Genomic DNA, 13,396 nt, shown 5'->3' with positions numbered 1-13,396 from the left:
AGTAATGTACAGTCAGATCAGAGGTACCTAGTCTAAACTTCGTCGTCACATATTCCAAGTGTCTTTCCAGATTTTAACGCAAATGTGGCTTTAAATCATGCAAAACACAAAACGTTCTATACACACCAAACCTTTCACTTGTGTGAATATGTCGATTCCAGTCCTGTCATCTACAATCTATTAAACGTTGCCGAAATGCATTTACAAATTTAAACAAACAAACACGCACGTTTGTAGCCCAATTCTTTTACCCCTTACATCTAAATCGTATAACAATTTGTAAGCTTTATATGGCAGTCTAAAATCTTCCATTTGCAAAATTCTTAGCCAGTAGCATATACAAGTAACTGCAGAATTTACATATACAGGATAACGATTCGTTTCACCATATACAAGGTCATTTGGGGTCATTTGGGGTTTGCTTATCAACGCCCAGATATCTTTCTATAGCAAACAAATGAACAGTTTCACAGTGGAACACAGCTTTATCTAAACCCCATATTTCTGAGCCATACTGCATTATGGGCTGAACTTGACAATCAAAGAGTTTGATGAACAATTCAAATGAGTTATTGTTAAGAGCAAATAACTTCTGCATAATACTTAATAAAGCACATTTGGCCCTACTAGCGAGATCTTTACACGCAGCAACAAAACTTAAACGTGTGGAGAAAAGAATTCCTAAGTATTTGTAGGCATTTACCACAGGCATTACCACACCGTTGTAGAACCATCTTTTCCTTGCACCTAAATAACCACCCTTTAGAAAGACAATCATATTGCTTTTAGACATGTTAACATTTAACTTAAGAGAATTTGCAGCTTTATATAAGTTATTCATTTGAGTTTGCAGTCCCACAACCGTTTCTGAAATCAAAACTATGTCATCAGCTAAAAGAAGAATGAACAATTCAAAGGCATCACATAAAAAAGTACCTCCATGTCTTCCATTGTTAATAACTTCCATTGCCAGTTAATTTATAAAAATAGAAAATAATATGGGACTGCTTGGGTCTCCTTGTCTAATACCTGCCGTACAATCAATATAATCTGTAAAGCTACCACCACATCTGACTCTTGTTTTAACATGGCCATTCATACTTTTAATACACTTATACGATTTACCTTTAATACCTTTTTTTTTTTTTTTTTTTTTTAGCAAAACAGGCCAAAGAAGATTTCCATAAATGGAATCAGACGCTTTTTCAAAGTCTATAAAAGCTACTTAATGTTTATGATTGAATGAGCTGCTTCTGTATAAGTGCCAGTAGAGTAAACATGTGTGTGTGTGTGTGTGTGTGTGTGCGAGAAAGAGAGAGAGAGTTTGTGTGTCTGTAATTTGGGTGTGTGCCAGGACCATCGCTTCATCTTTAGCCGCTCTAGCACACCAGGCTACCGTTCTACAGTTGTTTGTTGATCTTGTTGTTGCTACAGCAACGGCTGATCGTCATGACCCGGAGAGGTCGTCACCCAGGGACTGTCACCTCCATACTTTCTCAGCAGGTGTTCTCCTGCAGCACTGACGTTTCCTGATTTGGGATGGGTAGTTCGCAGCTTGAGGATTTTGTGACTTGCGGTCAGTGTTGGGTTCCACTGACCACTGTGAAAACGAAAAGCTCTTTCCCTGACCTTAACCTTCCAGTAATGGGAAATAACTGTTCCGTCTTTTTTTATATTGGTCTACAGTCACATTGGTGGGTCAACAAAGAATTTTGAGAAAAAAATACTATCATCTGGCTACTTGTAATGCAAATGGATTTGAGAGGTAATGTGTGAAGTTATCAGCCATTTAGAACGAACAGTGAACCATGTGCAGGTGCTGATTGATCCTGTCCAAATCTAAGGTACAGTTTGAAATGTTAGGGGGAAAAACTGTTCTTTGATTATGCAGTTCAGACAATTTGGTGTTACGACAGTTCAGATTTGTTCAAATGTGTTCTCTATTGATATTCACTGACTTCCGTCTCTGGCTGATGTATGAATAATCTGAACAAACAAATGAATGGACAGAGGAGCGGACAAACGAATCTTCTTCTTCTTCGTTCGTGGGCTGCAACTCCCACGAGCACTCGCACGTACACGAGTGGGCTTTAACGGTTTTTTTACCTCGCCATGTAGGCAGCCATACTACGTTTTCAAGGTTGTGCATTCTGGGTATGTTATTGGTTCCATAACCCACCGAACGCTGACATGGATTACGGGATCTTTAACGTGCGTATTTGACCTTCTGCTTGCGTATACACACGAAGGGGGTTCAGGCACAAGCAGGTCTGCACTTATGTTGACCTGGGAGATCGGAAAAATCTCCACCCTTTACCCTCCAGGCGCCGTCACTGAGGTTCGAACCCGGGACCCTCAGATTGAAAGTCGAACGCTTTAACCACTCGGCTATTGCGCCGGACGAACGAATGAATTCACTAATCACTGACTTGTGTGTGCAGGTCTTTCCTCGGACCCACCATCGGCAGTTCAGTGATGGAAGCGACAAGCTACGAGTGGTCCATCACGCTGAACGCAGGCATTTGCTTCTTTTCCGTGAGTTTGTGTTTCACCACATGTCGGATGATGGGCATCCGTCAGTTTCGGGGTGATCATGAAGACAGTCTGGGTGGTGACTGATTTTCACGCGAATACAATCAACGATATCCTGCTTGAAAGGGTTACATACTGAAGCTGCTGACACACATGACGTTCCAGATGTGTATGCCGTCGGACGTAACATTTCCACTGCTATACTCACGCTCAAATCAAATCAAATCAAATCAAAAACACTTTATTAATCCACATGGAAATTAAGTTGTGCAATCACAGGCTCATTGTAAACACTGGCATAAAATCATGCGCAACATAAGAAGAGATTAAAACTAGTCAAATAAGAATTCCCAATAGCTGACGATATACTAACCCCCCACCCCCCACCCCGCCACACACATGCTCATGTTAAGACAATAGGGTATTGCACAACAATATTAACAAATGAAAACATCCAACAAAAAAAGGGTATAAGATTTCTAAAAATGACATGCGCGCACGCACGCACACACACCCACACACAAGTGAACTTCGCACAGCATAAGTTTGAAGACGGAAACATCGTTCCTCGAAACTGACGGGGTTCGTTCCCCGATTCTGACAAAGCATCTGTCTATCTGTCTATCTGTCTACATGCATATGAACATAAACATAATGATAATAATGACGAGGATAATGCACAACTTAGTGTGATATGCAGATCTAATGCTACTCATAGTGCCTTACATCATCCAGTGTATTATGAACATGACGTAAAAAAAATGTTGCAACAGCTCTTGGTCAATGAAAAATATCAAATGTATTCAAAGATGAAAAATATAAAAATATATTTCAGAATCTATCAGACAATAAAAGTTATCAAATAAATATTGCTTTGATTAAAATGAAATGCGCTTCATAACACACACACACACACACACACACACACACACACACACACACACACATACACACAGGCGCGCGCGCACACACATGCTCAAAACATTGAATATCGACTGTACTAAAACAGGATTACATAAGAGTATTTCTGGCATAGAATTCTATTTGGCAAACAGAATTTGATCTATTCATTTTGCTCAGTGCATAAATGTTTGCGGAAAAGGTTTGTTATCAGATTTGACTTAAAGACAGAAGACAAGGACATTTATCATGGACGATGGTAAAGAATTCCAAACTTTGGGGGACCTGAGCTGTAAGAGACTGTGCAGCAGTCTTCAGTATTTTCTGTAGTCTGTTAACAGAGGAAGATGATAAGCCTGCAAGAGTATAACTGCAGTAAATTAGTTTGGATAGGACAACAGAGGAAACGAATTAAGCCATGTTTTTCTCCGTTAAGTATGGTCTGACTGAGGCTGGTACACGAAGATGGACGTTACATGAGCGACACAGGGATGTGGGAGTTGGTTACGGTCAAAGTCTGATCAAGGTATACACCTAGGTATCTAACTGATGTTTGAAATGTAATTGTAACAGTGCCGAAGGTAGGTAACTGGGTCCTTTTTTAGTCAGTTGAGACGAGTTCGGTCTCCTTCAGCTAAGAGTTCGGTTTTGTCTTCATTAAGCTTCAGCTGATTTCTAACCATCGACACCTTTACATCAGCCACACAGGCTTCCGTCTCACTAATAACTGTTTTGAAATCAGATGGTGGAGCGGTATTCTGTAGTTCAGTGTCATCAGCGTATTTTCGGTAGTTATATGAATGCTTTTTGATGATGTCAGATAAAGGCTGAGTACATAAAGTGAATGAAATAGGCCCAAGGACTGATCCCAGAGGGACACCAAATGTAAGAGGGATAACCTTAGAAGTAGAATGATTTACTTATCAAAGAGCTCGCAGTTTGAGAGATTTGATGAAAACCATTTTAAAGAAGTAGTTCGAATGCCAAAGGTAGTGCTATAACAGTTGATAAGAATTTGGTGATCAGTTGTATCAAACGCTGCTGACAGATCAAGGAATGTCATCATCATCGTCACCACCACCACCACCACCACCACCACCATCATTATCACCAGCACCACCACCATCACCACCACCACCATTGCCATCACCACCATCACCACCACCACCACCATCATCATCATCACCATCATCATCTTCCTCTTCTTTTTGAAGTTCTCCTCACCATCATTGATTGCTTGATATAGTGAACGTTTGTCTTTAGTTCGTTTCATTTTCTTTCTCTTTCATTTCCGTGCTTTCCTTCTCTCCGTTGCAGTTTGTGCTCCTGGTTGCTTACAAGGCGGTGGAACGATGCTGTTTGAACTACGGGGACGGCGAGCCGCGGAGACCTGCACGACCAGATTCACCGAAGATCGTGCTTTCCGACAGTCACACTTCGGACACAAACGACAACCTGACTCGCCCTGCCCACACCGTGTTCTATGAAGAGGAAGAGTTTTGAAGAGGAGCTCCCACCCTCAGAACACGGATTGTGGCTGCCCAGGAAGGACGCGATCAGTTTATGTTGCTTGTTGTCGTTTCTATGATGTTGTTGTTGTTTTTTCACTTAAAATCCTTCTCGAGCGTGCGTACACATGTGCTAGCGGAAACGATTGGCGACAAACACAATGGAAGGAAAACTATCATAATGATGATGATGATGATGATGTCATATTCATGATGATGATCATAAAATGATGATGACTACGATGATGACGATGATGTGGTGAGACTGATGATGATCAGTATCAGTATCAGTAGCTCAAGGAGGCGTCACTGCGTTCGGACAAATCCATATACGCTACACCACATCTGCCAAGCAGATGCCTGACCAGCAGCGTAACCCAACGCGCTTAGTCAGGCCTTGAGGAAAAAAAAGTGATGATGAAGAAAATGGGGATCAAAATGCTGCTGCTGATGATGACGATGATGATGATTATTGTCATGTTCACGATTTTGATGATCATGATTTTCAACTGGAGCCAATGGAAAAGATGGAATGATTGTGAAGATCGAAAGCAGAGAGCAACGAATATACAAAATGCTCAACACAGCACAGCACATCACAACACAGCACAACACAACACAACACAACACAACACAACACAACACAACACAACACACGAACACACACACACACACACGAACACACACACACACACACACACACACACACACACACACGAGTGGAGTGATGGCCTAGAGGTAACGCGTCCGCCTAGGAAGCGAGAGAATCTGAGCGCTTGTTCGAATCACGGCTCAGCCGCCGATATTTTCTCCCCCTCCACTAGACCTTGAGTGGTGGTCTGGACGCTAGTCATTCGGATGAGACGATAAACCGAGGTCCCGTGTGCAGCATGCACTTAGCGCACGTAAAAGAACCCACGACAACAAAAGGGTTGTTCCTGGCAAAATTCTGTAGAAAAATCCACTTCGATAAGAAAAACAAATAAAACTGCACGCAGGAAAAAATACACAAAAAAAAGAAAAAAAAAAGGGTGGCGCTGTAGTATAGCGACGCTCTCTCCCTGGGGAGAGCAGCCCGAATTTCACACAGGGAAATCTGTTGTGATAAAAAGAGAAATACAATACAACACACACACACACACACACACACGCACGCACGCACGCACGCACGCACGCGCGCTCACATCACACACACAGACATCTCTCTCTCTCTCACACACACACACACACATCTCACACAGACACAGACACACCAAATAAAAAAACACAAGTTTGTGACATTTCCTGTGTGCAGTTCCTTCTTCAGAATTACCGTGTAATTCCACAGTATGAGGAAGCACTAAGTGCCATACTTGTGTCATGTGTGTTCGTTCGTTCGTTCTTTAGTTTAGCGTCTTTTCACTATCAGTGATATTAGACGATGTCGTGTGTGTGTGTGTGTGTGTGTGTGTGTGTGTGTGTGTGTGTGTGTGTGCTCGCTCGCGAGTGTGCATGTGTGTGGGCGTTTTTGTGTGCTTGCATGTGTGTATGTGTGAGTGTGCGTGCGTGTGTCATCTTCAGTTTAACGTCTATTCACTATAAGTGTTATTAGACGGAAAGAAGAGAAGTTGTGAATAAAAGAAAGGGAATGCATGTGAATATTCATGTGAGAAGGTGTTAATGTTTTGTATTAGAGAAAAAGTATAACATAAGAAATCAAAGTTTAAAGAGATTGTGGTGTGTAATGAATGAAGTGTCATAGGAGGGAGAATATGTGTATGCATATCAACAAGTGTTAACTTACAACAATGTAAATATAAGTAACGACATTAATGAAAACGCATCAAAGGAGGATACCAACTGGACTGGAGTTTAAAACTTTCGAAAACACTCTAAGCAGTGAATAATCATTCAAAATCTTTTCAGAGGCTAGTGGAATATTGGTAGAAAAGTCATCAACTACATCTTTTGGAATCAACAGTCTTATGTTTGGACAGTGAATGTGTAGATGGCTTACTGTCATTTGTTTACCGCATATATATTATATATTTTAGAAAATTTTGTACGAAAGGCATTTAAACGAGTTCTATACATTAAACTTGTAATTTGTCAAATTTAGAAAAGTATGGGATTTGCCGCATTCTTTGTGTTTACACAATATTGGTGATATTGGTTATTTGAATCAATAGGCAATTTCTTAAATCAATTTCTGGTTCCATTTTTTTTATACTAATAAAGCATTCATGTAGATCTAACTGGATGTCAAGTTGTATTGCGACTAATAAAGCATTCATGTACATCTAACTGGATGTCAAGTTGTATTACGCCTTCGAAATTACGTGCTGCTCTTCTAGCTGCTTGGTCTACCCACTCATTTGAAGATATTCCACAGTGTGAAGGTACCCAACAGAAAGTTATGTCAATGCCCTGTTTTGTCAATTGATGAATAGTATGTTTTATTTCCACTGTCATCTCAATTCACTTCTTTAAATTTGGAGATTAAGTAGCTTGTAATACTGACTTCGAGTCTACACATAATAAAACCTCACATACAGTTTTCGGAATGTCTGAAATATAATTCAAGGCCATAAGTATGGCTATAAGTTCAGCTGTGAAAATGGAATATTGTTTGCCAAGTTCTAATTAGAAAAGCCGCTCCTGAATTAGCATGCGTGTGTGTGCTTGTGTGTGTGTGTGTGTGTGTGTGTGTGTGTGTGTGTGTTTTTCTGAATGCTTTTGTGTCTGTGTCAGTGTGTGCATTTCTGTGTGTGTTTTTGTATGTACGTGTATGTTTGTGTGTCCCTCATCGACAATAATATCGCATCGAAATGCTGTGTATAGTGGGACGAAAAACGTGGTGTTGAAAAAAACGACTGAAAAAAAACAACAACAACCAAACAAAACCAACAACAACAACAAAACAAAAAAACCCAACAGTTTTAGGTGTCTACACAAACTTTCCGATACAAAGATGAAAAGGTTTCAGATGTGAATTATCGACAGGTGTGATTCCTGTTCTCCTGTTGAAGACAGCATTGATAACATGTTTTGGCACTACCCAGATATTCAGAAATTCTGGTATGAATTTGTCACAGTGGAGAAAAAAGATGTGTGAATGTTTTGATCTTTCCTTTTTCTTTTTTTCATTCATTCATTCATTTAGTTATTGATTTGTTTATTTAGTTAGTTTGCTGTTTATTTATTTACAATGTATTTATTCATTTAGTTGTTTGTTTATTTATTCATTTATTAATTTATGTATTTTTCTGTCTATCTGTTCATCTATTCGTTTCATCTAATATTTTCTTACACACACACACACACACACACACACACACACACACACACACACACACACACATATATATATATATATATATACACCACACACACACGTTGATGTGTTCGCACTCCAGCCCGCATTGCTCCTCTTGTATGTATACATATGACGTCTTTATGTAAAGTTTTGTCAACAACAAAAACAAATCCAAAATAAGGGAATGAGAGTGTTATTACCTAGCCTGTTGTACATTTCGATTGGATTATAAAAAAAAGAATAAAACAACAACAACAACAACGTTACTTGGTGTGTCTGTGTGGGTGGGGTGGAGGGGGAGGGGGGTGGGGTGAGTGTGTGTGTGTAAATGTCTAGCAGAAGTGCATTTAACTCTCTCCATACGAACGGCGAAAGAGACGACGTTAACAGCGTTTCACCCCAGTTACCATCATCAAAATATTGAAGAGGTGAATGTTGACAAAGAATACCACAATTCTGACGACGGAAGCTAAAGGTTGGGTCATTCAGACACCCACTGGACATCCGAGGGGTCTGTGTAGAGGAGAAGAGAGGACTGGCCGTACTGAGTTAAGGGAGGCTATCGAAAAGACTCTCATATATTGTAACTACCCGTGTTTTCTCCCTTTTAGGGAAGCAGTGTGAAATCCATTTCCCCACATATTTTCATTATCATCCTTTTCTGTGGACATGTAATTATCTTATTTTATATTTAAAAAGAAAAAAATGTTTAAAAAAAAAAATAAAAATTGTTGGGTGGTAAATGAAGGTCTCGGGTCATCCAGAGGATTTTTTTCGATTGGTTCCAAAACCTACCTCCTCAGAAGACACTCACACATACACGATGAAGACAAGTCTTTATTAATCTTATTTCTTGTTCTTGTCTTTGCTTCTTTAATGTCATTTATTCTGTTATATCCCTTCCATCTTCCACGTCTTATTTATACCATAGAAAAAAAATCAGTTCCTTGACCTAACTCTATTTTTCTATAGGTTATTCATCATTCTCCCCATTCACATTCATCATCTTCTCCACGTGTCTTTTTCTTTGTACATAAATACTCCTCGTCTTCTTTTTCTTCTTCCTCTTCTTGGTTGCCAATGTTTGAGATTCAGTCTGAGTGCAGATCATGGTAAGATATTTTTGCCTGTACCTTTCAGGAAACTGTGTGGCAGGGATAAATAAAGCATGGTGTTGGCAATCATATGTTTGCGAGTTCAAATCTGGGACGGGCCCAAAGCTTTAAATAAAACTATGAAAATGTGAATTTGTGACATCAGCAGTAATAACAGTAGTGGGAAGTCAAAGTGTGGGAGAGCATTGGGGTATCAGCACGGAAGATACTAACAGTCATACCTTGGAACCTTGGGACGAACAGGTGTGCATTAGCTGTAGGTGCAGAGCAGGATGTGTCGCTGTGCTTGATACACTGTGCAGGAATGATCCATGTGAGGTGTCCTTGGACCAGCATCTTGAGAGGACAAGAAGAGAGGAGGAACAGAGGACAGGCAAGAGCAATGTTTTTTAAAGCCAGACTTGAAAGAGATTGTATTTGTAGTACTCTTTTTGTCACAACAGATTTTTCTGTGCAAAATTTGGGCTGTTCTCCCCATGGACAGCGCGTCACTACACTGACAGTGCTTTTTTTTTTCTGCCTGCAGTTTTATTTGTTTTCCTATGGAAGTGAATTTTTCTACAGAATTTTGCTAGGGACAACCCTTTTGTTGCTGTGGGTTCTTTTACATGTGCTAAATGCATGATGCACACGGGACCTCAGTTTATCGTCTCATTTGAATGACTGCACATATGTTTGCGAGTTCAAATCTGGGATGGGCCCAAAGCTTAAACAAAAGAATAAAATACAAAATTTTGAAAATGTTTGTGAATTTGTGGCATCAGCAGTAATAGCAGTAGTGGAAAGTCAAAACGTGGGAGAGCATTGGGGTATTAGCACGAATGATACTAACAGTTGTACCTTGGGACCATGGGATGAACAGGTGTGCATTTTTTTTCTTTTCTTTCTTTCTTTATTATTATTACTGGTTTTTTTTGTTTGTTTTTTTTTGGGGGGCGGGTTGTTTGTTTTTCTCAAGGCCTGACTAAGTGCGTTGGGTTACGCTGCTGGTCAGGCATCTGCTTGGCAGATGTTGTGTATTGTGTATGGATTTGTCCGAACGCAGTGACGCCTCCTTGAGCTACTGATAGTGCAGTGCAGGATGTGTCGCTGTGTAAGATACACTATGCAGGAATGATCCACATGAGGAGTCCTTGGACCAGCATCTTGAGAGGACAAGAAGAGAGGAGGAACAGAGGACAGGAAAGAGCTGTTTTTTAAAGCCAGACTTGAAAGAGATTACAGCAGATATTCGACAAAGCGAAAGATGGCGCTCATTCAAAGTGTAAGGCCGTTTTCTTGTTCCTCTCTCTCAACTCTGAAGAGTCATTGGGGTACCGCACAGAAGAACATATTCAAGTATATTCATTTGTGTGTGTGTGAAGTGTCCGTTTTAATATTTGTATTTGTTGCTATGACATTATTTTGTTCTTTCTCTCTTCTTTTTTATTTGTTTATTTTATTTACTTAGTAGTAGTAGTGGTAATGATAGTAGCAATAGCTTCACTGAGGTTTTTTTTTTTGGTTTGTTTGTTTGCATGTTGAATTTCTTTGCCCCGAGGGCCAGATGAAAAAAGCATATCCTTGCTTACTCCACTTCCCTTACTGAAGAAGATTCATTCATTCATTCTGTACCAAAACATACATCAAAGCAGCAACACAAAGAGACGTCAGTGTTCCAGAACACTTCAGTTTAATGTCGTGATGTGTACTACTCTACAACACATAATGAGTTCACAACAATCAGCACAGATGACGCTGACACCAATGAAGACAGATGATCAGTCATTGCTGTTGCCATGAAGAGGAACAGGCGTTTGATCTTTTGTCACTCCCCAGAATGCTGCCTCTACTGGTCCCAGCCCAGCATTCACTGGAAAAGCATTGTCCATTTGTTCCCCTCGCTTGGTTGGGATGTTTCAACTGCCAGCAATTTGTTTCTGCAAGAGCAGCACTTTGTGGAAAAGTCTTGTGAAAAATCAAAAGAAACAAAAAGAAGTATAGCCAAGATCTGTTGTGCATGAAACATTTGTTGTGGAGTCTATAATGCTTCATGTTATTTCTTCCTGATCTTTCTTTCTCATTCAAAAAAAAAGAAAAATCCAACCTACAGTTTGAATACTGTCTGGGCTTGGCTGCTCCCCACCCCCACCTTCCACTCCACCCACACACCCCTTCTTTTTTCCTTTATCTTCCACCTCTCCCAATGCTTTGTGCTTTTACTGTCACACATTTCTTTCTTTTCCCCCTACATCTCCCACCTCTCCTAATGCTTTGTGTCCTTATTGTCACACATTTCTTTCTGTTCCCCCTACATCTCCCACTTCTCCTAATGCTTTGTGTCCTTATTGTCACACATTTCTTTCTGTTCCCCCTACATCTCCCACCTCTCCTAATGCTTTGTGTCCTTATTGTCACACATTTCTTCCTGTTCCCCCTACATCTCCCACCTCTCCTAATGCTTTGTGTCCTTATTGTCACACATTTCTTTCTGTTCCCCCTACATCTCCCACCTCTCCTAATGCTTTGTGTCCTGTTCCCCCTACATCTCCCACCTCTCCTAATGCTTTGTGTCCTTATTGTCACACAAACATCACCCTTTTCTGAGCACAGTTTTCTGTCACTGATGATATTTTCAGCCGAGGTCCACTGGTCCAGGTTTTCTTCAGTGTGACTGGTCACCAGGACATGGGGTTTTGATGCATCCCTGAAAGACTGGAATCCAGAGCACTCGCTGTTCAATGTCTACAGCAGAGGCTATTAAAATTACCTGGTCTGTCAGGGTACTGACACTCAGCTATCTTGCTGTCTAACTCGGGGTGTCAACAATGGGGTGTCTTGCTGTCTAACTCAGGGTGTCAACACTGGGGTGTCTTGCTGTCTAACTCAGGGTGTCAACACTGGGGTATCTTGCTGTCTAACTCAGGGTGTCAACACTGGGGTGTCTTGCTGTCTAACTCAGGGGGTCAACACTGGGGTGTCTTGCTGTCTAACGCAGGGTATCATTTCTGAGGTATCTTGCTGTCTAACTAGGGTAACATTTCTGAGGTATCTTGCTGTCTAACTAGGGTAACATTTCTGAGGTATCTTGCTGTCTAACTAGGGTAACATTTCTGAGGTATCTTGCTGTCTAACTCAGGGTATCATTTCTGAGGTATCTTGCTGTCTAACTCAGGGTATCATTTCTGAGGTATCTTGCTGTCTAACTCAGGATATCAACACTGGGGTATCTTGCTGTCTAACTCTGGGCATCAACACTGGGGATATTTTGCAGTCCTCACCACCCCCCACCCCCATCTAACAATTTGTTGCACAGAATACCACCCCACTGGACCAAAACATATTGCCTGAGAGGTATGCATCACAAACCCCATACCGTACTGATACTAGTCTCCACTTTACACAGAATAAGCCCATCAGGAGTGAAATCAGGAGAAAATCCAGGCCCCTATGCTGCAAGCATCAACACCACTGATAACAAAAAAGAGAGAGAGAGAGAGAGAGAGCACCTATCAAGTCTGAACCCTTCATGTCTCTTGACAATAATGCACATGTACGTGTGCAGCAGCTCGCACAGAACGAGCACACAAACCAGAGCTGGGAAACTTGTCGCCGCACACCCACCCCACCCCACTCCACCCCACCCATAGCACAGGGACTGCATGCCGAGGAGGTCACAGGTCAGCCAGGAGGTCATCGGCCGTCTCCTCCTCCTGTGCTGGGGCCGCCTCCTCCTTCTTCACCTCGTCGGCGATGAAGGTGTCCGCCTCTTCCTTGCTGAACTCGCTTTCCTCACACTCCACTTTGCTGATGAGGCCTTGTTTCTCTGCCGGAGGGGAGGGGGTGGGGACAGATACACAAGCACAAATAGTAACAATAACAATAACAAAAACAATAATAATACTAAAGTAATAATATAATATCAATAATTATAACATCAACAATAATAAAAAATCAAACTACTACTACTTATACTTCTACTACTTAAAACAAAATGAACTTGTCTTTTACAACAATAATTAAATATACTGAATGTAATCTAAAATATAGCAAGATGATGAAAACAC

The 13,396-nt window shown here is 40.9% G+C and overlaps 2 protein-coding genes across 3 annotated transcripts in view; one reads left to right on the top strand and one right to left on the bottom strand.

Moving 5' to 3' along the window:
• LOC143291207 (MFS-type transporter SLC18B1-like) overlaps positions 1 to 8,016 on the top strand; it is a 27,562-nt gene extending 19,546 nt beyond the window's left edge. For both annotated transcript variants that reach the window (XM_076600953.1, XM_076600952.1), the window contains 2 exons: positions 2,442 to 2,535; positions 4,750 to 8,016. In XM_076600953.1, coding sequence (XP_076457068.1) covers positions 2,442 to 2,535; positions 4,750 to 4,935 — 280 coding nt within the window. In that variant the 3' untranslated portion in view covers positions 4,936 to 8,016. The remainder of the gene's footprint in view (positions 1 to 2,441; positions 2,536 to 4,749) is intronic.
• Positions 8,017 to 11,005: 2,989 nt separating this feature from the next.
• Positions 11,006 to 13,396, bottom strand: part of LOC143291205 (X-ray repair cross-complementing protein 5-like) — a 42,865-nt gene continuing 40,474 nt past the window's right edge. Inside the window, exons 20-21 of the mRNA XM_076600951.1 lie at positions 11,885 to 13,155; positions 11,006 to 11,842 (exon numbers count right to left, since the gene is read on the bottom strand). Of these exons, the coding sequence (XP_076457066.1) occupies positions 13,004 to 13,155 (152 nt within the window). The 3' untranslated portion in view covers positions 11,006 to 11,842; positions 11,885 to 13,003. The remainder of the gene's footprint in view (positions 11,843 to 11,884; positions 13,156 to 13,396) is intronic.

This window comes from Babylonia areolata, chromosome 16, assembly GCF_041734735.1.
Source record: "Babylonia areolata isolate BAREFJ2019XMU chromosome 16, ASM4173473v1, whole genome shotgun sequence".
NCBI lineage: Eukaryota > Metazoa > Mollusca > Gastropoda > Neogastropoda > Buccinidae > Babylonia > Babylonia areolata.
The sequence above is the reverse complement of the archived record's forward strand: the minus strand, read 5'-3'. Positions and strand labels throughout refer to the sequence as shown.